Source organism: Schistocerca piceifrons, chromosome 2, assembly GCF_021461385.2.
Source record: "Schistocerca piceifrons isolate TAMUIC-IGC-003096 chromosome 2, iqSchPice1.1, whole genome shotgun sequence".
Lineage (NCBI taxonomy): Eukaryota > Metazoa > Arthropoda > Insecta > Orthoptera > Acrididae > Schistocerca > Schistocerca piceifrons.
The window spans coordinates 352153259-352180390 of record NC_060139.1 but is presented as its reverse complement, the minus strand read 5'-3'; the positions used below and the strand labels follow the sequence as shown (position 1 = coordinate 352180390).

The window sequence follows — 27132 nt, the reverse complement described above, 5'->3', positions numbered from 1 at the left end:
TGATCTGTACATGGATACTACTATTAGCTTATGACTATTAATGATTATACCCATAACTTCAAAGTGCTGTTCATCACACAAGAAATTTAGGTCTAGTTTGGTTATTGCACAATTGAGTGACTGGTTGGAATAAATTGCCACACCACCTCTAATGTGCTTTTTCCTACAGTAGCTATTTACTATACTAAAATTGTCAAATTTGGCAACTGCAAGTTCATTCTCATTAGCCCACTGTTCACTCAGACAAAAAATATCAAACTGGTTATCAAGACCAAACTCATTTATGATAAGTTCTTTATCTTTCAGTCCTTGAACGTTAAGGTAACATATTTTAAGATCAATGCTCTTATTGCTTACGCACTGAACACTATGGTGATTGGTTTTCAAACCTTTTTCGGGGCTTATCTTTTGGATTTCTGCCTCTTGTTGCCTTTTACTAAAAAATTGTTCACTTGGATTGGTAGCACATCTACTGTTGTATGCCTACTCTTCCCTCCTTGTGATGATATTGTAGATGAGGCTGCTACTACAGGAATTGATGGAACTGCTGTTATGGTGTGTGGAGGCACTGTTGTGGCATCTGGTGACTGAGGAGATAAGGTGGTTGCTTCTTCTTCTGCTGCTGTTGAATCTTGCTGGTGAAGTGTGATAGGTACTGCTGCTGCTGTAGGCATTGTTGTGGCAACTGGTGAGAGTGGAGATTTAGATGTTGCTTCATCTTCTGCTGCTGTTGAATCCTGTAGATGAAGTGTGGTAGGTACTGCTGCTGCAGCGTTTGTTATGTGTGTAGGTATAATCGCTGCTTCCACCTCTACTTCTACTGCTGCAATAGAAGTAACCATTTCTTCAGGCTCTGCTTGCATCAAGCAAGGAACAGGAAGAGCAGCAATTACTTCTTGGTTGTCAGATGCTTTCAGTATCGTGCTGATGTTTTGACACAGAATCTTCTTGCCTCTGTTATTAAGGTGCATGCCTGTCTCGTGTAACAGTCTCTTTGCAAGGAGTCCATACTTATAAAATATGCATTTTGGTAGGCCCTGCAAATCTTTGAGTATTGCCTGTTTGCTTTTATGATTTCCACGTTCACACATGACCGTTCCGAAAGGTCATGCCTATGTGGAATTCCGACTACAAAAACTGATTTCTCTTGTGTTGAATTTAGTATTGCCTTAAGGTTTCGTGTTGCACTGTGGAGGTCGTTTTTATATACATTATTGGCTCCAGCTATGACGACAATATGACGATCTTTTGTTTCTATGTTTCTAATGAGTTCTTGGATGGATGCACCTGGTTTGACAATACTAGTTGCTTGTATACAATGACTGTAACGTAGTATTTTTGCGATCTCACGTCCATGGCTATCAGAGAATATTTTCACTTTGAGTTTGTCTTCACGTTTATTGCGGAAGTTTCAGCTCATGTGCTTGTCACTATATAGATTCGGCGTGTTGTTTTCATCACAGTTTTCCGTGGATTCCACATTTATATCTGAATCTAGTGCATGAAAACGGTTTTTTGTTACCACAGGAATTCTACAGTCACTGGGTTTCACACGACCAGCCCTTTTTGGCCTAGTAAACATATGTTGCCTTGTTGTTTCTGCCTGTAGGCTCTATATCCACTTCAGAGCACTCGTTTATTGTAGGTAGGACACTGAAACTGCTTTTATTGCTGCAGTTCGTTCCATTTGTTGTATTTATCACCTTTTTGCTTCTTTCTTCCGTGATCATGCTAGTCCTGTGCTCCCAGTTCCGTGTTTTACTTGCTTTGGCGATCGGGATATTTTGCGCCTTTTTCAGTTCGGCATTTTATAGGAGCATAGTGGTCTATAGAATGACCAGGTTCTGTAATGACTGTTACACCTCATAAACCTACTACACACTTTACTTATTGTATTTTATTTTATATAATGTAACTATATCAGTAAGAATATGTGTAGTGTCCGACCGAAGGTCAGTTTCTGGCGGAAGCTGAAGCCAATTAATCAGCTACTGCCGTAACCTTCAGCCAAAGGTGAACCGAAGCTGGAGGTTCAATAGCCCCAAGAAATTCCATTCAAGATTGGCAAAATGTGAATAAAATTATGATTATTTAAATATAATATAAATGGTATAATGAGATGGTTAAAATTATTTTGCACTTGGCAGAAATAACAACACTTTGAAATAAAGTCACTTACAATATTTCTGTACGTAAAACAAGGTACTTGAACAATTACAGTTGGAGAACACATAATAATAGCCAAATGAATCTTAAATTTCCAATAGCATATCTATCAGTGAAAAAGAATTAACAATCAGAGTTAAACAGTCTTATGTTGTCAGCTAAAAATAATAATTGTCCACATTTTCACCAGTCAAGTTAGATCACCTGTCCGCATATACCTGTCCTGCTGCACTGAACAATTGTTCACAAGGAACACTTGTAGGTGAAGCAAATAAACATTTTAGTGCAATTGGGCCTAGGTAAGTATATGGACTAGAAGCCCAATATTCATGAAAGTCAACATTCTTCGAAAGCAAAGGATCTTTTTTAAAAAAATTGTTGGATGGTCTTCAAAAGGTGGATAGTGATGTTCCAAACCCTACTCATTACCACTTGTAACACATGATGGAAGTTTATCATTTTTTGAGGATGCAGTTTCGATATCTGCCATTGACGTTGAACAGTAAGGTCCAGGCTCATCAACATCTATGTCCATATGAGCTATTTGAATTGATTGAGACTCATTCTCCCATAGAAATGATAATTCTAATCAAAAACTTAGTTTTAAAACAGGGATCCATTAAAGCTGCAACCAATAAATGCAGAGTATTTATTGCATAATAAAATCTCCTGTTAACAAACTCTCACAACTGGGTCTTGAACAGTTTTACATTTTCAGGATCTTCATCTTTTGTGGTCAATTTTCAATTAAGCATAACTGTCAATGACATTATTAATGATACTGATGAAGAGTCACTTGAAATATCAAGTGTTACCTGATGAAAGCATTTAAGTCTGTTATACAGTAGCTTATTTCTACCCATTCTTGTGCAGGTGGGACTATTACCCCACTGCATTCTGCCATGTATAAACTGATAGCAGTCTTTTGTTCAATGAGTCTTTTCAACATTAAATAAGTGCTGTTCCAGTGGGTTTCGACATCAAGAACCAAATGTGTGTGGGTAAGTTGCAGGTTTCTTTAAATGTGTTTAAATATTGGAAAGCTCGTTGACTTCCTTTAAAATGTGCTACAATTTGAGACATTTTTTTTATTATATCCATCACAGCAGCATCTTCGACTATAACAATATGAATAACTACCTGCAGCATATGAGCTATGCGTCCACTGTAAACAAAGATTCCACAACGCATGGCTGCTTGCATATTAAAATGTATATAATAAATTTCTTGGGGGTTTGAAAAGTTGATTTATTATTATTACTAATATCATTTTTTGTTCTTATTACTTTTCTGGACTGCCCGTTGTGACAGGAGGTGCCTGTGTGCCTTGTGAATTTGTTGTTCATCCTAAAATTCTCACAAACAGCAGCTAAAGATGTTGAAACTAAATATGTGAGGTGAAAAAATACGCCATTTCACATCTATCTGAATAAAAAGGTGTAACACCCGAGCATCTACCATCCTTAACACATAAGTAAATAAAGATAAACTGAACTTCAGATTTTGGTTCTTCAAGTATATAAAGCAGTAGAATATGTAACACAACATGTATTTGTCAGATACAAGCCCTGTTCTAACCAAATAATTGCTCTTCAGTTTAAAATTAACATTTTTTTTCATTAGTTTGCAGATGACTTATTGTATTAGGTGTTAAAACTCTTCATTTCCAAAGAGAACAATGATGTAAGATTCTAACCTTGCAATGCATAAATGTAAAGGGACACAAGAAGAATATTTTGAGCAGCCTGTACATAAAAGTGCATTTATTTTCAGAAATTAATAGAATATAGTGCCTGCTGATGGTTGCAGAACAGTGATGAACATACGATGAAATAAATAAAAAATTATGGTTCCAAAAAGTGGCACAAATCATTTTTTCTGTAGTGTCAGAGCCAATAGCAAGACATAAATATTTTTGACCTTGAACTGAAAGACAACTAACTAAGGAAGTGTAAATAAAAATGAGTAATTTGGAGTTCTTGTGTGTCAGTGCATGCCCCTCTGCATGGAATATATCTTGAACACCTGTGAATGTCAGTTGCGAACAACGAGTGCTGGCCACCTGAAAATTCATATCAGTTAGAATACTGGTCTGTAGTGCTTTTCACAAACTCATTCTTCTCCTCTTCTTGGTCAGTTATAAATTTTTGCTATCATATCATAAAGCACTGAAGTAGATAATCTAATTCATGTACAAAATTGTATTTACTGGCAATGGCAGCTGACAGATATAACATAGTGTACTACAGTCAGCGCTAAGTATGTGAAAGCTTCACGACTGTTGGAGTTAAATTGTTAGCAGTCCACCATGTAGTTCTAACAGTTAGTTCAATATCAGTGCGTGCTAGAAATCTTTGGCTGATTGAAACTCTGTGTTGTGTACTAACATGAGATTTGAATGTAGTCAGTGACATAACTCTTCTGGTGGCAGAAGAACTGCATGAGGAAGCAGCCTCACACAAAGCTATGCACTAAGATGTACGCAAACACAAAATCTTACCAGTAATTTGGTAAACACTAGTCAACCCTGTAAAATATCCAGGTACAGTTCACTTCCTTGTGGAAGAACTTGGGGGAGGGGAGGGGAGGAACTAAATTACTTTGTATCAGACACATTCCTGATGCACTTACTCTCCTCGTTTGATGGTTATGATGATCAAAACTGATCACCACCAATAGAAATTAAAAAAAGAAGTGAGGCAGACTGTTAACTATGCATAGCTTTAGAGTTTATATGCTCATTTTTTATTTGTCTCTTTTTGTTGTATGTTGTATGAAATGAATTCATTCTTTCAGAATTTGTATTAAACTAACTTGGTGGAATAAGTATTAAGTTCATTGAACACACAACCAGAAAAGGGCACAGAACTAGTGGATTATTCTGGATCTCTAAAAATTTCAGTAAGACTAGGCTGGCTACTGCATCTTCTTGTCCATAAATTTGTAAAATTTGCTGTCATGAAGATTTAATGACATCAGTAAACTTAGAAACTGTTCCATCTTCATGGCTGACACCAGTCATTCAGCTGGATAAGGAGTTATTGAGAAACTACTATGTGTAGTTAGTTATTGACAAAAGTTTCTGCATCTTTCATACTCATAAAGAGATAGACAATTTTTTCATTTAATTTGCAGTACACAAGCAAGTAGCATGCTACACATGTTTCATTAAAAATAATCTTATATGTAGTATAATGTTATATTATGCATAATGACAATGGTCATCCTATGTCAGGAATTTTGATCAGCCAACTGAAATATAATGGTAAGATTGATTGTATCTGTGTGCCATCAGCTGAAATCATCATAAGTACAAATCTCACTACTATCACGTGATGACTGCTTGCTTTCCTTTCAGTAACAGAGACTTAAAAGAAATGAGATCCCCCCCCCCCCCCCCCCATCTTCCTCTGTCTCCCTCGATATGGGGTCATAGATTACAAGGCTCCATTCCCTCCAGCCCAGCCCTTTCTATCTCATTTGTTAGATAAAGGTTACTCATGGCTGAGAAAGGCAGTGATTTTGTCATATTTTGCTTTTGTTCATCTGCTCCCACTGGTTAAGAGGCGTTCTTTGTATCATTATTTGAATGAAATGTCATTTTTGACTGTTGTTTCCTTTGTGGATGATTAATACTTGAATTTTACAGGTTCTTCAATTAATTCATGAGCGACCAAACATTTGTCGCAGTCTGCATCTTCCTGCACAGAGTGGAAGCACGAAAGTTCTAGAACGCATGCGACGTGGCTACTCTCGTGAAGCCTACCTTGAACTAGTGGATCATGTTCGTCAAATGGTTCCAGGAGTTGCACTATCCAGTGATTTTATTTGTGGCTTTTGTGGTGAGACAGAAGAAGAATTTCAAGAAACACTTGATCTGATCAAAAGAGTGAAATACAATACAGCTTTCCTGTTTCCATACAGCATGAGAGAGGTATGATGTTACTGCATATTTTTCTTTGTTTTTTGTCCTTAAATGTTGAACAGAAACAACTCAATATATTTAAAATAACATAAGTTTTACGAAAGCATGACCTTCATTCACACTGAAAATAGTTATGGTAAATGGAAGAATAATAATGATGGTGACTTAAATCCGGTGAAGGAGAGATATCTCTGTGAAAAGAAGTATCAGTCCATAGGCTGGAGCCAATTTTCTTAACTTGCATGATGACTTAATGAAGGTGTTACAGTGTAACTGTTCATGCTAGGATGAATTCATCATTTTCAACTGGTAAATTTTTACCTATAGCCTACCCAGATATTTTCAGTTTACAGTCAATTCTGTAAATATTACGATCTGTAAAGAGACATGTCATGTGCAGCAATTCAGGTCTTTGAAATTAAAGTTTTGTGTGCATCTTCAGTGGTTATGCAACATAATTGCAATCTTGACTGCACATTACTGTAAAGTGCCATTAAGGAATTGTTGTGGATTATTACTTCAGACATTGTGCCTTTTAAAAGATTTGTTTCAAATGCTGATTTGGATTGGAAAGGGAGACAAATATTGTCCTTATTGATGAGGTAGAATGTGACTGGTCACTGTTTTAAGAACAGTTAGCACCTGTGTTGGCCACTGGACTTAGCCTTCTGTCAGACTTAGCCTTGAGTCAGATCCTCACATTCTCCTAGCACTTCTCCACTTCTGCTAAACAACCATTCACTGCCTCCCTACACAACCAGCTTGGCCACATTCTCCTCCATCATGGCAGCTCTGTCTTTTATCATTGCCTGAAATTATGCATATCCTCCTCAAGACACTTCATACACTACCTGGAATATAATTTCACTTCTCACATAACTTGTGTAATATGCCAGTGAACCTTTATGCATCTCTTTCCATGAACTACCTTTCACAAGTCTCATTCTGCTGAGAATGGTCCAGGTTTAGCAATGGGAAGTTGAGGATTGGTCCTTTGATTTTCACTGAACTTAATAGTACTTGAAGGTCAGTGACTCAATATCAATTTCCTAAACAAGTACAACGCACTTCTGAGGAAAAAAAAAATCATCTTTGAAGATTTGATGAGTTCTGAATACTGTTTGGTTTAATGCTGTTTAGTTTAACAGGGCTGTCAGTTGCCATCAGTTGCAGTTAATCACTGCAAATGCGTGTTCTTATTGCACAAGTTCCAATCTACTGCTCACCCACCATCTATTGGTCAAGAAAAGAAATTTCATTAGCAAAAGACTATGCTCTTCCTGCCTGAAAGTTTACTTCATTTATTCAGAAATTTATAATGGAAGAAATTCTACGCCGGCCGGAGTGGCCGTGCAGTTCTGGGCGTTACAGTCTGGAATCGAGCGACCGCTACGGTCGCAGGTTCGAATCCTGCCTTGGGCATGGATGTGTGTGATGTCCTTAAGTTAGTTAGGTTTAATTAGTTCTAAGTTCTAGGCGACTGATGACCTCAGAAGTTAAGTCGCATAGTGCTCAGAGCCATTTGAACCATTAGCCAAGAAATTCTACACTTTCCAGTCAAGTTAATGCGACCTCCTGTGAGAAACCTGAATAACCACCGTTTGCAGTGTGGACCGCTGTGAGACATGCAGGAAGACTGTCATTGAGGTTGTGGAAGCTACTGAAAGGGATATTGAGCCATGCAGACTCCAGTGATGTGGCCAGCTGCTCTAGATTTCTTGGTTGACAACCCATTGCATGAACATCCTGATTGAGGTCGTCTCACAGATTCTTGATTGAGTTAGGTTTAAATTCAGGGAGTTCGATTTCCGGGGCAATACAGTAAACTTGGTGCTCTTGGAACTATGCATGTACCCAGCAAACGGTGTGACATGTTGCATTGTCCTCCTGATAGATGCCGTCATGCCGAGGGAGAAAAAAAGCAAACTGCAAGTAGGGGTGGACATGGTCCCAAAGGATAGATGCATACTTGTGTTGGTCCATTGTGCCTTCCAGTAACAATATTTTTTGCCTTTATTTGTATTCTATATCTCCTATGAAATGGAAATGTTAATTAACAAATATCTAATCAGAATTATTTAATAAAAATAATGTATTTTATTATTAGTTATTAATTGTTTAAAATAAATAAAAATTTGTTACAGATATGAGATATACCTTATTGTTAAATGAATGTCTTCTTATTCTTCTTCTTCTTCTTCTTCTTCTTCTTCTTCTTCTTCTTCTTCGGTATTTATCCCATATTTATGTTGGGTTGGCCTGTTAAATCTTGATTTGGCATGTTAATTGTGCAAGGTGGTCAGATGCCCTTCCAGTTGTTAACAGCCCAATAGATCTGCTATGGAAGAACATAGCATCAACACTGGTCTCATTGTGGAATATGAAAATGTTAAAATTCGCTGGGCAAAGAATTTAATTAACAGAGATTGCAGTTTCAACACGGACAAACATGGAATCTAGTGCTTTATTTAATAAACTTGCATAGATGTTGCTACAGTGCAGGTAATATTATACTTCTCAGTATAATTCCCATGAATATTACTACACTTGCCCCAGTGATGATCTGTGCCTACTTGTACCTGATGCGAAGAAGATTTTGTCTTGTTGTTTGAGCCACATAAAACGTGAAATCTGATGCAAAGAAGATTTTGTCTTGTTGTTTGAGCCACATAAAACATGAGAGATTCTTGAGGAGCAGTTGATGTGATGGGACCTTGGCCAAGTGGTCCTGTTCACTGACTGGCAATTTCAATGGCTCGGGCTCACGGGTTCATTTCCCACTGGTACCACAGAGAGAGAGAGAGAGAGAGAGAGAGAGAGAGAGAGAGAGAGAGAGAGAGAGAGAGAGAGAGAGAGAGAGTTTCCCTTCGCAGTATTAAAGAATTAATTATGAAATTTAAATCTATTTAAACAGTTCAATTATATCTAAAAACACAGATGATGTGACTTACCGAACAAAAGTGCTGGCAGGTCGATAGACACACAAACATACACATGAAATTCAAGCTTTCGCAACAAACTGTTGCCTCATCAGGAAAGAGGGAATCTCTTGCTTTCTGACATTTGGCATTACCCCCAAAGGCCTCACACTTAAAGTTCCCATCTCTGGCTTTTCTCTCTTTCCTGATGAGGCAACAGTTTGTTGCAAAAGCTTGAATTTCATGTGTATGTTTGTGTTTGTTTGTGTGTCTATCGACCTGCCAGCACTTTCGTTCGGTAAGTCACATCATCTGTGTTTTTAGATATATTTTTCCCACGTGGAATGTTTCCCTCTATTATGTTCATATCATTAAACAGTTCAATTGATATACATAAAATTAATATATTCACTTTAGTTACGATTACTATCCTTGTAGGACAAAAGGCTATTAATGGTGTTAAAAAAAGTGAGTATATAAGTAACTTTAGCATGGAAGTGTTTTCTGTAGATGATCCGCTAAAGAGGCCATTTTCTAGTAGATCCGTGTAGGAGAAAGTGAGATTTAAAGAGTTACATCTCCTCCAAATGTAAATCTAACGGGAAGGGTGGACTGAGGCTCACCGATTTGGCTCAAACTATGTTAGTAGATGCCCTTTTCAGGTTCCTGGAATATTTTACCTGAGTGGACCATAAGAAAAGGTGAAAGCTCTATAAAAATTTACATGTGGAGTGTGAGGGATTTTTGAGCAGTAATTTATATATTGGCTTGGTAGCGCAGTGGTCAGGTGCACCAACTGCCTATTTGTTCGTACAGGCTCTGTTCCCAGTGCTACCATAACCATTTATTTTCCATACCTAAAAATGTTAAATGACTAATTATAAAATTTAAGTATATTTAAACAGTTCATTACGTAGATGAAAAATTAACGTATTCAATTTGTGATTACTGTCCCTCTAAGTCAAAAGTCCGTAATTGCACGTTGTATTCCATGAGTAACATTTTGCTAGAGCTGCCCCTGGTTAGTATAAAAATACCTTTTTTTTACATTAATTTGTGTCTTTAATTACTGTATGTCTCTCATAGTTGGAGACGACTTTAAACTACTGAGTGTAGACTGGGATATCTATGGATTGATTGTAATTGGTGTGGACAGGCAATTTTGAGAAATGCTATCAAACATGTCTTTCAAAAATGCATTGAGCAGCTAGTTTGATACCACATACACAATGCAAATGTTTTAGATCTTGTTGTTACAAAGAGGCCTGACCTTATTGGCAGCATCAGTATACAGACGGGGATTAGTGATCAAGATGTCATCATAGCAACAGCATTTACTAAAGTAAAATCTGTCAATAAGGTTAGAAGAGATTTTTGGTAAAAATAGCAGATAAACTTTTTTAACATCCCACTTAGACTACCAAAGGACAAAATTTAGTTCCACTATTATGGACATCGAGGAATTATGGGGAAAGTTTAAATTGATAGTAAATCTTTCTCTGAAGAAGTATAACACTAGGAAGTGGATTAAGCACAGAAAAGATCCTACTTTGTTTAGTGAGAAAATTGGAAAATGCTGAGCAAGCAGAGACTGTTGCATTCTTGATTCGAAATAGAACACGCAAATGATGACAGCCCAATATAGAAAAAATTCATGCAGTTTTTAAAAGATCGATGGATGAAGCCGACAACTACCACCACTGTCATACCTCAGCAAAAGATCTTGCTGAGAACCCAAGAAAACTCTAGCCCTATGTAAAATCACCAAGCAGGTTGAAAGCTTCTATCCAGTCACCTGTTGACCAGTCTGCTGTGCCAGTAGAAGACAGCCAAAAGAAAGCATAAAGTTTTAAATTTTACTTTTAAGAAATCATTCATGCAGGAGGATTGGACAAACATAATATTGTTTGGCTGTCACCCAGACTTCCATATGGTGGACATATTAAAATGGATCCTTGGCAAAGAGAATTTCCTGAAAGAGTTGAAAACACATAAGTCGCCAAATCTGGATGGAATGTAGATTTGATTTCACAGACATTGGGCTCTTACTTAACTTGCATTTATCACAGATCTTTTGCCCAATGCAGAATCCCAAGTGAGTGGAAAAAATCACAGATGACTCCTGTATATAAGAAGGCCAAAAGAATGGACCTGCCAGAAGTAACATCTGTTTGGTGCAGAATTCTTGAACGTTTTCTCAGTTTGAATATAATAAATTTCCTTGAGATGGAAGAGCTTCTGCCCACAAATCAGCACAATTTAGAAAGCATTCCTTGTGCGAAACTCAGCATGCCCCTTCACACTTTATATCCTGCAAACCCTGGATGAAGGGCAATGGGCAAATTCCATATTCCTACATTTCCTGAAAGCATTTTGCATGATGTCCCACTGCAGACTGTTAATGAAGGTCTGATCATATGGGCTAGGTTTCCGGATATGTGCGTGGCTCAAAGACTTCATAAGTAATAGAATCCAGTACATTGTCTTTGATGAAGAGTGTTCATCAGAGACAAGTGTATCATTAGGAGTGGCACAGGGTAGTGTGATTGGGCTGATCTTATTCTCTATATACAGAAATGTCTGACAGACAGGGTAAGTAGCAGTCTGTGGCTGTTTGCTAATGATGCTGTGGTGTACAGGAAGATGTCGTCTTTGACTGATTGTCAGGGGATATGAGACGACGTCAACAAAGTTTCTGGTTTGTTTGAATGAATGACAGCTTGTAGAAAAATGTAAATTAATGCGGATGAGTAGGGAAAACAATCCCAGAATCAAATGCAGCATTAGTAGTGTGATGCTTGGCACTGCCACATTGACTAAATATTTAGGCATAACATTGCAGAGCAATATGAAATGGAATGAGCATGTAAGGACAGTAGTAGGAAATGTGAATGGCCTTCTTTGTGTTCTTGTGACAATTTTAGGAAGATGTAGCTCATCTATGAAGAAGATCGCTTATAGGATGGTGGTGGGACCCATTCTTGAGTTCTGCTAGTGTGTTTTGGACACCACCAGGTCAGAGAACACATTGAACCAGTTCAGAGGTGTGCTGTTAGATTGTTACCAGTAGGTTCAGTTGATATGTGAGTACTACAGAATCCCTGGAGGGAAAATGGCATTCTTTTCCCAAAACAGTATGGAGAAAAATTAGAGAACTCGTATTTGTAGCTGACTGCAGAATGAAGGTAAATGCACCAACGTAAGTTTCCCATAATTAATATGGAGGTAAGATAAATTAGGGCTCATATGGAGACATATAGGCAGTTGTTTTCCCCTCACTCTATTTGTGAATGAGACAGGAAAGGAAATGTTTGTGGTAGTGATGCAAAGCGCACCTACTGCCATGCACCGTGTGATGGCTTGCAGAGTATGTGTGCAGATGTTGATGTAGCTACTGAAATACTGCTTAAATGTGTATGTGACCAGTATTAAATCCAACAGATAGAGGACTTTGAAAGACTTCAAATGAGAGCTGCAGTGGTCAAAGGAAGAAAGATTGGATTTAATGTTCCATCGACAACAAAGTCATTAGAGATGGAGCACAAGCTCAGAATGTGTCAAAGATGGGAAATGAAATTGGCCGTGCCCTTTCAAAGGACCCATCCTATTGTGTGCATTAAGCGATTTAGGGAAATAACAGAAAAACTAAATATGGATGGCTGGATGCAGGTATGAACTGACATCCTCCTGTCCAGTGTGGTAACCACTGCAGCACCTCACTCGGTGTGGCCAAAGGGCTATGGCACTGTTCGAAGGAGTCAGCGAAATGTGGACAAATCTTAGGACATAGACCATTAAATGATCTGCACAAATATTATAAAAATATGCCAAGAAAATTTGAGGGATAAATTTTCACCGTGGAATCTGTGAATATTTTTCAGTCTCTTATATATCGCTCCCATGTTGTGCCCATTAAAACTAAGAAGCTTAAAATAAACTATTAACAGCTTCACAGAGGGATACAAGTAATCAATTTTAGCACATATAATCTATGAATCGCACAGTAAACACAATGAAATAATAAGCACTGGCCTGAGAATGATTTATGCAGTATAAATTTAAGCGTCAAATATATTTTTACGTAGGGATGTAAATCGGTTAGTTGACTTAATGTGTTTCAGTTTTCCTTGTGCTGTGAGATAGGTTGTTGTTCAGTGCTTGTAAGGAACCAATGAATGTAACTGTAAACTGGATATATGTGTAATACATTACTTAGAATTGTTGCCAATATCTTATTGTTTGTAGATAATTTTAAGTGGCATAATCAGCAGCTTCTTCAGTTCTTGTATTAATGTGCCTCTTACCTTTTGTGTGTAGAAAACGACTGCTCATCGAAGGTTTGATGATGACGTACCACCAGAAGTAAAACAAAGACGACTGATCGAAATGGTTTCTGCATTTCGTGATGAGGTTTACAAATTAAACCAAGAGAAAATTGGACAAGTTGAGCTTGTTTTAGTGGAAGGTGTAAGTATTTAACATTTTCTCAACAGTAAATGTCAATTATCTTACTAATCTGCTTTTCAATTGGTGTCTTAATGTCAGATTATAATTTCACTGTGAAATCATAACATAATTAAAGTTAATTTGACTCTTCAGGAAAGATGGAAAGTACAAAGGAGATCAGTACCTAAATTACAATTTTTTTTAGATTCATATATGTTTAAGGCATGTCTTATCTTCCACTGTGTCTGCTGTTATTTATTTATAGCATTTTCATTTGTACACATATGGTTTACCAGATTTGGATACTATTTGCTCTTTTCACACAAAGTAAAAGCAGGAAACATTGGGAAATGTGAAACATATTTTACTTGATCACTACATGACTAAAAAAGTTTAAGTGTGATCAGAAGTGATTCCTGTCTGTCGGTTTGTATTCTTGACCTCTTTTTCCTTCTGGAATTATACAAATATGTTGTTACTTTCCATAAAATGAAATGCAGTTATGATCCAAGAAAAATTGTTTCATATCCATTGAATGAAAATCTTCAAATCCTGCCCAGTTGTCTCAATTTAATTTTTCTAAATGCTTATAAGTGTTAAATATATATTTCTTCAGCAGTGCTATGACTGACTTCTGCTTCTCCCTTTGCCAATTGGGATGTTGTGATTTACAAGCACGATTTTGCTGTAAATTCTAGACAACAGCTGTGCATTTGTTTAGAGATTCAAATTTATCTAACCCTTGATCTGTAGACCAAATTTGCATGCCAGTTGACTGCCTCATCAGTTCACAATAGATACTAGTTGGAGTGTACTCTTAGTCTCAAAGTGTGCTGTTAGTAACATTATGAAATTACAATCTCATCATTAGAATTATTTTCATGTACTTTTATAATTCAGTGACTTGAATCAGTTTCAGAACGGATAGTAAAGTACCAGTATTGTTTGGGACAGATGTGAGTATTGTCACTGTTTGAGATACGAGAAAAACCTATTCAGACTGACTGTTAAATCTCAAACAGTGTTGAAAGAGTGTGTGCCACAGAAATTACAGAATTGTTCATTTAAATCATTCCTTAATTCAGAGAAATAAGCTTCTCTTCCACACCAACTTAACGTTAACAAATAAGTAATGAGGCATTAATCTTAATACAAACGAAGGTCATTTCCCAGTTTCATGTACTTGTTCTTCAGATTTAAAATGAAATATTCTTAAGATTATGATGAAACTGATTGGAATTAATTTACAGCAATGCTCTCAAGATAGTGGGTTGTGCATTTTTCATTTGCCACACTAAGACATGAAAGGAAGACTAATTACATACAGTACTGAGTTTGACTGTTATTGATTCGAAACTTTAAAATTTTTCTCTCAGTTGCAGTGGAACCTCACATAGCGAGCATAATTCGTTCCAGAATCTTACCCATAGCGCAAAACGCTTGTTAAGCGAAACAATTTATCCTCTATAAATTAATGTAAAATATGATAATGCATTCCATGCAGAAAAAGTACTAAAAGTTTTATCTTATTAATGCTGTTTATTCAAAGCAGATTGTGCATACAGTATTATGTACTTCATTATTCAAGATATGTAACTAATACTTTTTTACTAGAAGCTATCCATAGTCATTTGTTTCTGTCAACACTTCAACACTTGGTGAAAAAGTGACACAGCATTATCGACAAATACATTTGTAATATGCATAGTCACTGTGTTATTGGGGTGATGATTTTCAATGTATGATGCAACCGATTACCATGCTTTCAGCATTTCTCTGATTGCCAGAAGATTGCTGCTTTGGTGTTACCGCTGCCTCCTCCTCCTCCTCCTCTGAAGAAGAAGAAGTCCTCTCCACAGCTTCCTTCTGTGAAATGCAGTGAAACTGCATAAGCTCTTTGGTGGTCATCTCTTGGCTGTGATCTCCCACACTCTCATTGATATCATTGTTATCCATGTCTAGTCCCATGCTCTTGACCAAAGACACAATCTCGTTTATTACAGGTGCCACAGGTGGTGACTCAAATGACTCAGAGTCACATTTGACAATGCACTTCAGCCAAAGCTGCTTCCAAGCAGAAGTGAAAGTTCTCTTTGTAACTCTTTCCCACACCTCTTAGGTCATCTTGACACAGGCAACAATGTTAAAGTGATATTTCCAAAACTCTCTGAGAGTGAGACTGTTTGCGTCAGTCAACTCAAAGCAGTGCTCGAAGAGTGCTTTAGTGTAGAGCTTCTTAAAGTTAGAAATAATGTGCTGGTCCATAGGCTAGAGTAATGGAGTGGTATTGGGAGGCAGAAATTTGATCTTGATGAATTGAAATTCTTGAGGGATATGATTGAAATTCTTGAAGGATATGTTCTTGTAGGCCTGGAGAATGGGCAGGAGCATTGTCCATAACAAGCAAGACATGGAGTGGCAGATTCATCTTATGCAAATATTTTTTCACTGAAGAACCAAACACTTCATTGATCCAATCACAAAAAAGATCTCGCATCACCCAAGCCTTGTTGTTGGACCACCACATCACATTTAACCTGCTCTTCTGCACTTTGCGCTTCTTGAAGGCTTGTGGAATTTCTGAATTGTAAACAAGCAGCAGTTTAATTTTCAAATCTCCACTTGCATTGGCACAGAATAGCAGTGTGAGATGGTCTTTCATTGGCTTCTGACTAGGCAATGCATTCTTCTCTGCTGTTACAAGGTAAGCTCTGGCACTTTTTCCAGAATAAATCCATTTCATCAAAATTAAAAACCCCGTTGCAGCAGATAATCCTCAGAATCTACGAGCACCTTGAAGTTGCTGAAGTAGTCCTCTGCAGCCTTTGTGTCAGAGCTGGCTGCTTCGTTGTGCCTCACAATGCTGTGGATGCTGGTTTTTCTCTTAAACTTCTTGAACCACCCACAGCTTCCCTTAAACACGTCTTCTGCTGCTGATGATCCTGGCGTTGTGTTAATGAGGTCGGCAAAAATCATTCTTGCCTGCTCACAAATGATGTTTTCATTAATAGTGGCCCATTGCAACTGATTTTCATTTATCTATATAAGGAGCAACCTTTTGACAACATCCAGAATACGAAACCATTGTTTAGGTACTCTTCTCACTCCCTTTGAAGCACCTATCTACTAAGTTGTGTCCTTGTTCCCTTGTTCTTCAGGATAGTGCAAATAGTTAATGGAAACCGATTGTAAGTGCATGTTAAATCAGCAGCACTCACATCACGTTCACATTTTTCAGTGATTTTACATTTCATTTCTAAGGTCATTTTCTTTCTTTTATGGTCATCTTCTTGGCCACTTTATCTTTGGGCACATTTGTATGAAGGTTATTAAAATTTGCACACAAAAGCACACTGTGTGAACTGAAGTTTAGAAAAATGTGTGATCACAAGCAGTACTAAGATTGTAGCAGAAAGAGCACTAAACCCAGACAGAAGTACGTACTAAAGACGTTGTTCATATGCTGCTGCCGACAGTGAAAGGTGTTCATATTCTTGAATGTTTCTCCATTGCATATAAACGGCTGGTGAAGTCACACTACATTGTCGTCACTCGTTATGTGAAACATCGCTTGTTGAGCAAGTATTTTGTTTCGCTCGTTATGCGAGTTGTTCTGTTATGGGAGGTGGTCATTAAGCAAGGTTTCACTGTACTCTACTGTATCCTGCTACTAGGGTATGTCAGTGTGAGTGCGCCAAATGTAGTGTCGCCATTTGTGTGTACTTCAATCAGGAGCCAACTGCTTTAGTGTGGGCTGGCCACTAGGTGCCACCTGTATAAAGTGTGCACACGTCACAGTCTTCGCTGTGCTGCCTACTGGTGACTTGCACCTATATACTTACGGAGCAGCACTGTGTCAGTCTCACCAAGTTCTTTTAGTTTGTACAGCTCACATCTGCTGTTGTGTTTATCACTTATGTTGCACCTTCTGTATGTCATTTTTTTCTTTACTTTCCTCCTTTCTTTTTTTATTTTTTTTAACAAAAATATGGCTTTATTTACAAACCTGTGAACAAAATTGGACATAAGCCTCTCGTGACTTCACACGTAACAAGACAAGCAGAGATTGTGCCATGTGCATGCTTTCTACAGGAGGCCAGCCCGCGCTGATACAGTTGATTTAAGTACACACATGTGGAGACACTATACTTAGGACACACACACCCACATGCACTAGTAGCAGGATACAACATACTCATGCTACTTTTTTCTGTTTTTTTTTCTTTTTTTTATCTTCCATGAAGTATCAAGTACTATCTGCATGCTCAGACTTATTTTCACATATTTACTCCATAATGTCCTCTTTCTTACTTCATGATACTTGATTACTTTAATGTATGCACTGTGTCTTTCATTCAGCACTCCAGCAATTGTTGTGGAGTTTCCAGTAACACTCTGTTCTGTGTATTTTGTCATGGTTGTTGCTTTCTGTACATGTTTTAAATGTAACATATCCACCCTTAACATTCAGATTTTTCTCTTCGGTCATTTTAACTTAGACTGAATTTGATCAACTTTGTGACATCCATTCAAGTTACTTTAATTATTTTTTATGAAGTCAATTTTAATAACCAGCTCATTTTGGTTACAGCCAAGTAAGAGGTCAGTGAAGAATTTAGCTGGAAGGAATGATGGAAATATCAAAGTTATCTTTCCTGCTACAGAAATCCCTCAAAGCAAGATGTCATCACAGAGGAAACAGGTTGTGCCTGGTGACTACGTTGCAGTTTTGGTGAGTCAATACTTCATGGAAACAGCAAAGCAAATCTTAGATTTTAGTTGTTAATAAATTCAGAAAACCACAGCTAGTTACTGATATTTTGTAACTCTCATTAACATTCTACAAATCAGTGTGTGGAGTGTTGGATCCCTTAATTGAGCTGCGGGGTTAGAAAACTAGGTTGAAGTTAGATGTACTGGGAATTAGTGAAGTGCAGTGGCAGGCAGGACAGGTCTTCTGGCCAGGTCAGTACAGGGTTATAATTATGTAATCAGGTAGCAGTAATGCAGAAAAGGTCTAATAATTATTAAAAAAGAGAAATATGGGTAACCTACTATGAATGATATAGTGAATACATTATCATAGCAAAAATAGACACAAAACTAACACCCGCCACAAGTTTATATGGCAACAGCTATCTCTGTAGGTGGCGAACAGATTGAGATAATGTATGATTAAATAAAAGAAATAATTCAGATAGGGAGAGGAAAATTCAGTTGTGCTGGGAGACTGAAATTTGATAGTAGCAAGAGTAAGAGAGAAAAAATAGTAAGAGAATATAGACTACAGGAAAGGAATGAAACAGCGACCTGTCAGGTAGAATTTTGCATGGAGCATAATTTAATCTTTGCTAAAAAGATGGTTTAAGAATCATGTGAGAAGGTTGTATATGTGGAAGAACTAGAGACATGGTAAGGTTTCAGGTTGGTTATATAATGGTAAGGCAGAGATTTTTAAACTACATTTTAAACTATAAGAATTTTCCAGGGACAGATGTGGCCTCCAACCCCAATTTATTAGGTATGAGCTGTAGATTAAAATTTAAGAAACTGCAAAAAGGTATGAAAACTAAGGAGGTGAGACTTCAATAATTTGAAAGAACCAGAGGCTGTTGGGAGTTTCAGAAAGAAGTAGGCAATGTTGCATTGAAACTGGGGAAGGAAATACAGTAGAAGATGAATGGGTAGCTTTGAAGGATGAAATAATGAAAGTAGATGATGATCACCTGGGCAAAAAGACAAGGACTAGTTGAACTCCTTGAAAAACACAGGAAATACTGAATTCAATCAACAGAAGCAGAAAGTATAAAAATGCAGGATTTACAGAAGAATGGAAAAATCTGTAGAAGCCATCCTCGTGGGAAATCTGTGTGGGTTTCAGAGAAATGTAGTAACACGCAAGATAATACTAACCTTGCAACTTCTCTCGTAGGAGATAGGTTAAAGAAAGGCAAACCCATCTCTATGGCATTTGTAGACTTAGAGACAATTTTTGATAGTGTTGACAGAAGCACACTTCTAGTTAGTTACTAATCCACAGATCATTTGAACAGTTATTTTTATTCAAATGAAGTGGAACGAGTCAGTTTACAAGATGTGAATACATGATTAGCGTTAACATTAATGAACACATTATTTTTTAATCACACTCATGCAACTACCTCATTTTAGAGGCTACTAGTTTTTAAATAGAGATTAGTCCATGGAAATTCAAGAAATGACTTTAGAATAGATAGTTGTTGTTGTTGTTGTTGTTGTTGTGGTGGTGGTGGTGGTGGTGGTGGTGGTGGTCTTCAGTCCTGAGACTGGTTTGATGCAGCTCTCCATGCTACTCTATCCTGTGCAAGCTTTATCATCTCTCAGTACTTACTGCATTCTACATCCTTTTGAACATGTCCTACCAACCGGTCCCTTCTTCTTGTCAAGTTGTGCCACAAACTCCTCTTCTCCCCAATTCTATTCAGTACCTCCTCATTAGTTATGTGATCTACCCATCTAATCTTCAGCATTCTTCTGTAGCACCACATTTCGAAAGCTTCTATTCTCTCCTTGTCCAAACTATTTACTGTCCATGTTTCACTTCCATACATGGCTCCACTCCATACAAATACTTTCAGAAACGACTTCCTGACACTTAAATCTATACTCGATGTTAACAAATTTCTCTTCTTCAGAAATGCTTTCCTTGCTATTGCCAGTCTACATTTTATATCCTCTCTACTTCGACCATCGTCAGTTATTTTGCTCCCCAAATAGCAAAACTCCTTTACTGCTTTAAGTGTCTCATTTACTAATCTAATTCCCTCAGCAGCACCCGACTTAATTCGACTACATTCCACTATCCTCGTTTTGCTTTTGTTGATGTTCATCTTATATCCTCTTTTCAAGACGCTGTCCATTCCGTTCAGCTGCTCTTCCAAGTCCTTTGCTGTTTCTGACAGAATTACAATGTCATCGGAGAACCTCAAAGTTTTTATTTCTTCTCCATGGATTTTAATACCTACTCCAAATTTGTCTTTTGTTTCCTTTACTGCTTGCTCAGTATATAGATTGAATAACATCGGGGAGAGGCTACAACCCTGTCTCACTCCCTTCCCAACCATTGCTTCCCTTTCATGTCCCTCGACTCTTATAACTGCCGTCTAGTTTCTGTACAAATTGTATATAGCCTTTTGCTCCCCGTATTTTACCCCTGCCACCTTTAGAATTTGAAAGAGAGTATTCCAGTCAACATTGTCAAAAGCTTTCTCTAAGTCTACAAATGCTAGAAACGTAGGTTTGCCTTTACTTAATCTTTCTTCTAAGATAAGTCCTAGGGTCAGTACTGCCTTACATGTTCCAACATTTCTACGGAATCCAAACTCATCTTCCCCGAGGTCGGCTTCTACCAGTTTTTCCATTTGTCTGTAAAGAATTCGCGTAAGTATTTTGCAGCTGTGACTTATTAAACTGATAGTTCGGTAATTTTCACATCTGTCAACACCTGCTTTCTTTGGGATTTGAATTATTATATTCTTCTTGAAGTCTGAGGGAATTTCGCCAGTCTCATACATCTTGCTCACCAGGTGGTTGAGTTGTGTCAGGACTGGCTCTCCCAAGGCTATCAGTAGTTCTAATGGAATGTTGTCTACTCCAGGGGCCTTGTTTCGACTCATGTCTTTCAGTGTTCTGTCAAACTCCTCAAGTAGTATCACATCTCCCATTTCATCTTCATCTACCTCCTCTTCCATTTCCATAATATTGCCCTCAAGAACATCGCCCCTGTATAGACCCTCTATATACTCCCTCCACCTTTCTGCTTTTCCTTCTTTGCTTAGAACTGGGTTTCCATCTGAGCTCTTGATATTCATGCAAGTGGTTTTCTTTTCTCCAAAGGTCTCTTTAATTTTCCTGTAAGCAGTATCTATCTTACCCCTCATGAGATAAGCCTCTACATCCTTACATTTGTCCTCTAGCCATCCCTGCTTAGCAATTTTGCACTTCTTGTCGATCTCATTTTTGAGACGTTTGTAAACCTTTTTGCCTGCTTCATTTACTGCATTTTTATATTTTCTCCTTTCATCAGTTAAATTCAATATTTATTCTCTTACCCAAGGATTTCTACTAGCCCTCGTCTTTTTACCTACTTGATCCTCTGCTGCCTTCACTACTTCATCCCTCATAGCTACCCATTCTTCTTCTACTGTATTTCTTTCTCCCATTCCTGTCAATTGTTCTCTTATGCTCTCCCTGAAACTCTTTACAACCTCTGGTTTAGTCAGTTTATCCAGGTACCATCTCCTTAAATTCCCACCTTTTTGCAATTTCTTCAGTTTTAATCTACAGTTCATAAGCAATAGATTGTGGTCAGAGTCCACATCTGCCCCTGGAAATGTCTTAAAATTTAAAACCTGGTTCCCAAATCTCTGTCTTACCATTATATCTGATACCTTCTAGTATCTCCAAGTTTCTTCCTTGTATACAACCTTCTTTTATGATTCTTGAACCAAGTGTTAGCTATGATTAAGTTATGCTCTGTGCAAAATTCTACCAGACGGTTTCCTCTTTCATTTCTTACCCCCAATCTATATTCACCAACTATGTTTCCTTCTCTCCCTTTTCCTACTGTCGAATTCCAGTCACCCATGACTATTACATTTTCATCTCCCTTCACTACCTGAATAATTTCTTTTATCTCCACATACATTTCTTCAATTTCTTCGTCATCTGCCGAGCTAGTTGGCATATAAACTTGTACTACTGTAGTAGGCAAGGGTTTTGTGTCTATCTTGGCCACAATAATGCGTTCACTATCCTGTTTGTAGTAGTTTGCCTGCACTCCTATTTTTTTATTCATTATTAAACCTACTCCTGCATTACCCCTACTTGATTTTGTATTTATAACCCTGTATTCACCTGACCAAAAGTCTTGTTCCTCCCGCCACCGAACTTCACTAATTCCCACTATATCTAACTTTAACCTGTCCATTTCCCTTTTTAAATTTTCTAACCTACCTGCCCGATTAAGGGATATGACATTCCACGCTCCGATGCGTAGAACACCAGTTTTCTTTCTCTTGATAGCGATGTCCCCGTGAGTAGTCTCTGCCCAGAGAACTGAATGGGGGACTATTTTACCTCTGGAATATTTTACGCAAGAGGACGCCATCATCATTTAACCATACAGTAAAGTTGCATGCCCTCGGGAAAAATTACGGCTGTAGTTTCCCCTTGCTTTCAGCCGTTCGCAGTACCGGCACAGCAAGGCCGTTTTGGTTAGTGTTACAAGGCCAGATCAGTGAATCATCCAGACTGTTGCCCCTGCAACTACTGAAAAGGCTGCTGCCCCTCTTCAGGAACCACACGTTTGTCTGGCCTCTCAACAGATACCTCTCCGTTGTGGTTGCACCTACGGTACGGCCATCTGTATCATTGAGGCACGCAAGCCTCCACACCAACAGCAAGGTCCATGGTTCATGATTAGATTAAAAACTGGTTTTGCTACCTGTCAGACATTTCATGTGGGTAAATGCTCAAAAATGTGTGTTGATGTATGTTGAACTCCTCTTTGTGCCACTGACAGTTTTAGTACTGTGCAATAAAGCTCATTTTTTCATTTGGAGTTGTATGGCGATCACTGTTCTTCTGAAATTGTGATATATTATTTATGATGAATTTCTTTAATTCATATGTGTATTTGAAATTACTAAGGTAGCAGGGATAAAATACATGTAGTGAAAGGTTATATCCTTGTTGTACAGGAACTAGACTAAAGTTACAAAGAGTCAAAGTACATGAAACAGAAGTCATAATTGAGAAATGAGTGAGGTAGGATTGTAGCCTATCCACAGTGTTATCCAGCCTGACAAATATGCAAGCATTAAAGGATCCAAAGAAGAATTTGGAGAAGGAATTAAATTTCAGGATAAAGTAATAAAAACCTTGAGGCCTGCCAGTAACATAGTAATTCTGCCTCAGAGAACAAAGGTGTTGGATGTGTAGATGAACCAAATTGATGGTCTTGAAAAAGGTTATAAGATGAGCAACAAGAAAAATAAAACCAGGTCATAGGAATGTGGTTGAATTAAATCAGGCGATGCCAAGGACATTAAATTATGAAATGAGACACTAAAAGCATTAGATGACTTTTGTTACTTGAGGAGCAAAATAGACTATTGAAGATTATGTGAGTATATTCTGGGAAATGAGTGTTTGATAATGACGGCTCAGTAGGGTCATTAAATTGCCAAGCGACTGCAGGTAGCCAGCCAACGACGAACTGCACTCAAGCATTTAGCAGGAGCCACACTGCTGCTCTGCTACCTGATATGTGCATTTCAGAAACGTGCCAGTGAGTGTCTCACATACAACTGGTGCTGCTGTTTCTTTGTTTGTATTAATAGTTCATTTTGTAGTTTATTTTGTTTTTGTTGTTGTTAGTGTTTATTTACTTCTGTTTCCTTTTAAACAATGTCCGGTGCAGCGAGTAGTGCCAGCACAACATGTGAAGTGAAGAAAAGTGTGCTACAGAGCCAAGCACGTAAATTTGCATGTTCAGTGAGGGACTACTTTGAAAAAGAAAAGGAAAAAGGTGAGCCCTTATTTCCTGTTGCTTAGGTTTTTAAGGAAACTGCACCAGCATTGAAAATAAGCAAGAACATTGTTGTAACAATAGGGAAAAAACAGTACAGTATAGACTGTGGTGTTAGTGGCACAACAAGGCTGCATACATCAGAAAAGAAGCAACCAAGGAAGAAGCAAGTGACAGCTTTGGACAATTTTCAGAAAGATGCTCTTCGTCATTGTGTATATGGCTATTATAAGAGAGGGGAACATCCCACTCTATTTAAATTACTTGAGTCACTTCAGAAAGACAGTCTTTTTGAAGGAAGCAAAATTTCATTATGTACTATGCTGAAAGATATAGACTTCAGCTGTTCAGTGTTTAATGCACATAACATATTGATGGAACAGGTGGATGCAGTCACATGATGATGCAGATTTCTATACAGATTCATGGGTGTGAGATTCGAAAATGTAGTGTGGCTAGACAAAACATGGGTTATGCTAACCATTCATTATGCAGAGGCTGAGTGATGGAAAGCTCGAGGGGACCACGGTAGTGTCTGTTGGAAGAAGAGGGTGAATGCAGGTATATCAGCTGGTTTTGTGCCGAACTTCTTGTTAATGTTCTGGTCAAAAAAGACAGGTGATTACGACAAAGAGATGAAAATTGTGGTTTTTCAAAAGTGGTTCGAAACATCGCTTATGACGAATCTGACAAGTCCATCAGTGATCATCATGGACAATGCCCCTTATCATTCCATTGTTAACAATAGGGTGTCAACTTCTGCAATGAAAAAAGGAGATATTATTCAATGGCTGAAACAAAGAAAAGTGGGCTTGAGAGAAGATATGAAGAAGGCGGAATTACTTGAAATTGTGGCACAAAAGAGACCACAATCTCTGACATGGATAATTGATGAGATTGCCAAAAGGCACAGGTATGAGATTGTTCTGCTTCCTCCATACCATTGTCACTTCAGTGCCATTGTGAACAGTACTGAAAGTGTCACCAGACAGGCAGCCAGAAATGAAGGCATTATGGAAGAATGAGTAGAAAATTTAATTATACAACTGGGAGTACAAGCAGTGCTGCAGAAGACTATTTTAAATCAGATTCTGATAGTAAGGACAGTGGTGGTTTCCCATTAGCATACCCCCCTGCAGGTTCTGGGGTTAGAATAGGCTCGTGGTATTCCTGCCTGTTGTAAGAGGCGACTAAAAGCAGTCTCAAACGTTTCGGCCTTATGTGAGGGTCCCCTGTCGGGTTTGACCTCCATATCTCGTCTGTACCAGAGCTGACGGGGAATCCTTTGTGTCTGTGAAGCCTCAGTTCTTTGTAGGACATTTAGAAGACAAGTTCGGGGAGGTGGAGGGCTTGTCCAAAATGCAGTCAGGGTCAGTCTTAATAAAAACAGCATCCTCTGCCCAGTCATGGGCCTTGCTCACTTGTACGAAGCTGGGGGATGTTTCTGTTACTATCACCCCACATAAAACCTTAAATATGGTCCAGGGCTTTATTTTCCATATACACTCCTGGAAATTGAAATAAGAACACCGTGAATTCATTGTCCCAGGAAGGGGAAACTTTATTGACACATTCCTGGGGTCAGATACATCACATGATCACACTGACAGAACCACAGGCACATAGACACAGGCAACAGAGCATGCACAATGTCGGCACTAGTACAGTGTATATCCACCTTTCGCAGCAATGCAGGCTGCTATTCTCCCATGGAGACGATCGTAGAGATGCTGGATGTAGTCCCGTGGAACGGCTTGCCATGCCATTTCCACCTGGCGCCTCAGTTGGACCAGCGTTCGTGCTGGACGTGCAGACCGCGTGAGACGACGCTTCATCCAGTCCCAAACATGCTCAATGGGGGACAGATCCGGAGATCTTGCTGGCCAGGGTAGTTGACTTACACCTTCTAGAGCACGTTGGGTGGCACGGGATACATGCGGACGTGCATTGTCCTGTTGGAACAGCAAGTTCCCTTGCCGGTCTAGGAATGGTAGAACGATGGGTTCGATGACGGTTTGGATGTACCATGCACTATTCAGTGTCCCCTCGACGATCACCAGTGGTGTACGGCCAGTGTAGGAGATCGCTCCCCACACCGTGATGCCGGGTGTTGGCCCTGTGTGCCACGGTCGTATGCAGTCCTGATTGTGGCGCTCACCTGCACGGCGCCAAACACGCTTACGACCATCATTGGCACCAAGGCAGAAGCGACTCTCATCGCTGAAGACGACACGTCTCCATTCGTCCCTCCATTCACGCCTGTCGCGACACCACTGGAGGCGGGCTGCACGATGGTGGGGCGTGAGCGGAAGACGGCCTAACGGTGTGCGGGACCGTAGCCCAGCTTCATGGAGACGGTTGCGAATGGTCCTCGCCGATACCCCAGGGGCAACAGTGTCCCTAATTTGCTGGGAAGTGGCGGTGCGGTCCCCTACGGCACTGCGTAGGATCCTACGGTCTTGGCGTGCATCCGTGCGTCGCTGCGGTCCGGTCCCAGGTCGACGGGCACGTGCACCTTCCGCCGACCACTGGCGACAACATCGATGTACTGTGGAGACCTCACGCCCCACGTGTTGAGTAATTCGGCAGTACGTCCACCCGGCCTCCCGCATGCCCACTATACGCCCTCGCTCAAAGTCCGTCAACTGCACATACGGTTCACGTCCACGCTGTCGCGGCATGTTACCAGTGTTAAAGACTGCGATGGAGCTCCGTATGCCACGGCAAACTGGCTGACGCTGACGGCAGCGGTGCACAAATGCTGCGCAGCTAGCGCCATTCGACGGCCAACACCGTGGTTCCTGGTGTGTCCGCTGTGCCGTGCGTGTGATCATTGCTTGTTAAGCCCTCTCGCAGTGTCCAGAGAAAGTATGGTGGGTCTGACACACCGGTGTCAATGTGTTCTTTTTTCCATTTCCAGGAGTGTAGATCTTCTTTTACAGTCCGATGACAAGCTGCACGTCAACTTAGAGCAACGAGGTGTCCATTTCCTCCAGCGCGTCCACCGGGGCCTGAGGGATCACCAAGTTGCCACCGGTGCCTTCATCTTGGCCTTCGAGGGTGACACATTACCTGAGAAGGTCAAGGTGATGGTGTACCGTTGTGAT

The 27132-nt window shown here is 39.1% G+C and overlaps 1 protein-coding gene across 2 annotated transcripts in view; it reads left to right on the top strand.

Moving 5' to 3' along the window:
- Positions 1-27132, top strand: part of LOC124776969 (CDK5RAP1-like protein) — a 125701-nt gene that overhangs the window by 57738 nt on the left and 40831 nt on the right. For both annotated transcript variants that reach the window (XR_007015669.1, XM_047252210.1), the window contains exons 6-8: positions 5816-6100; positions 13327-13476; positions 18047-18187. Coding sequence is in view for 1 of the 2 variants with exons in the window: in XM_047252210.1 (XP_047108166.1) it covers positions 5816-6100; positions 13327-13476; positions 18047-18187 (576 nt within the window). In the remaining variant the exon portion in view is untranslated. The remainder of the gene's footprint in view (positions 1-5815; positions 6101-13326; positions 13477-18046; positions 18188-27132) is intronic.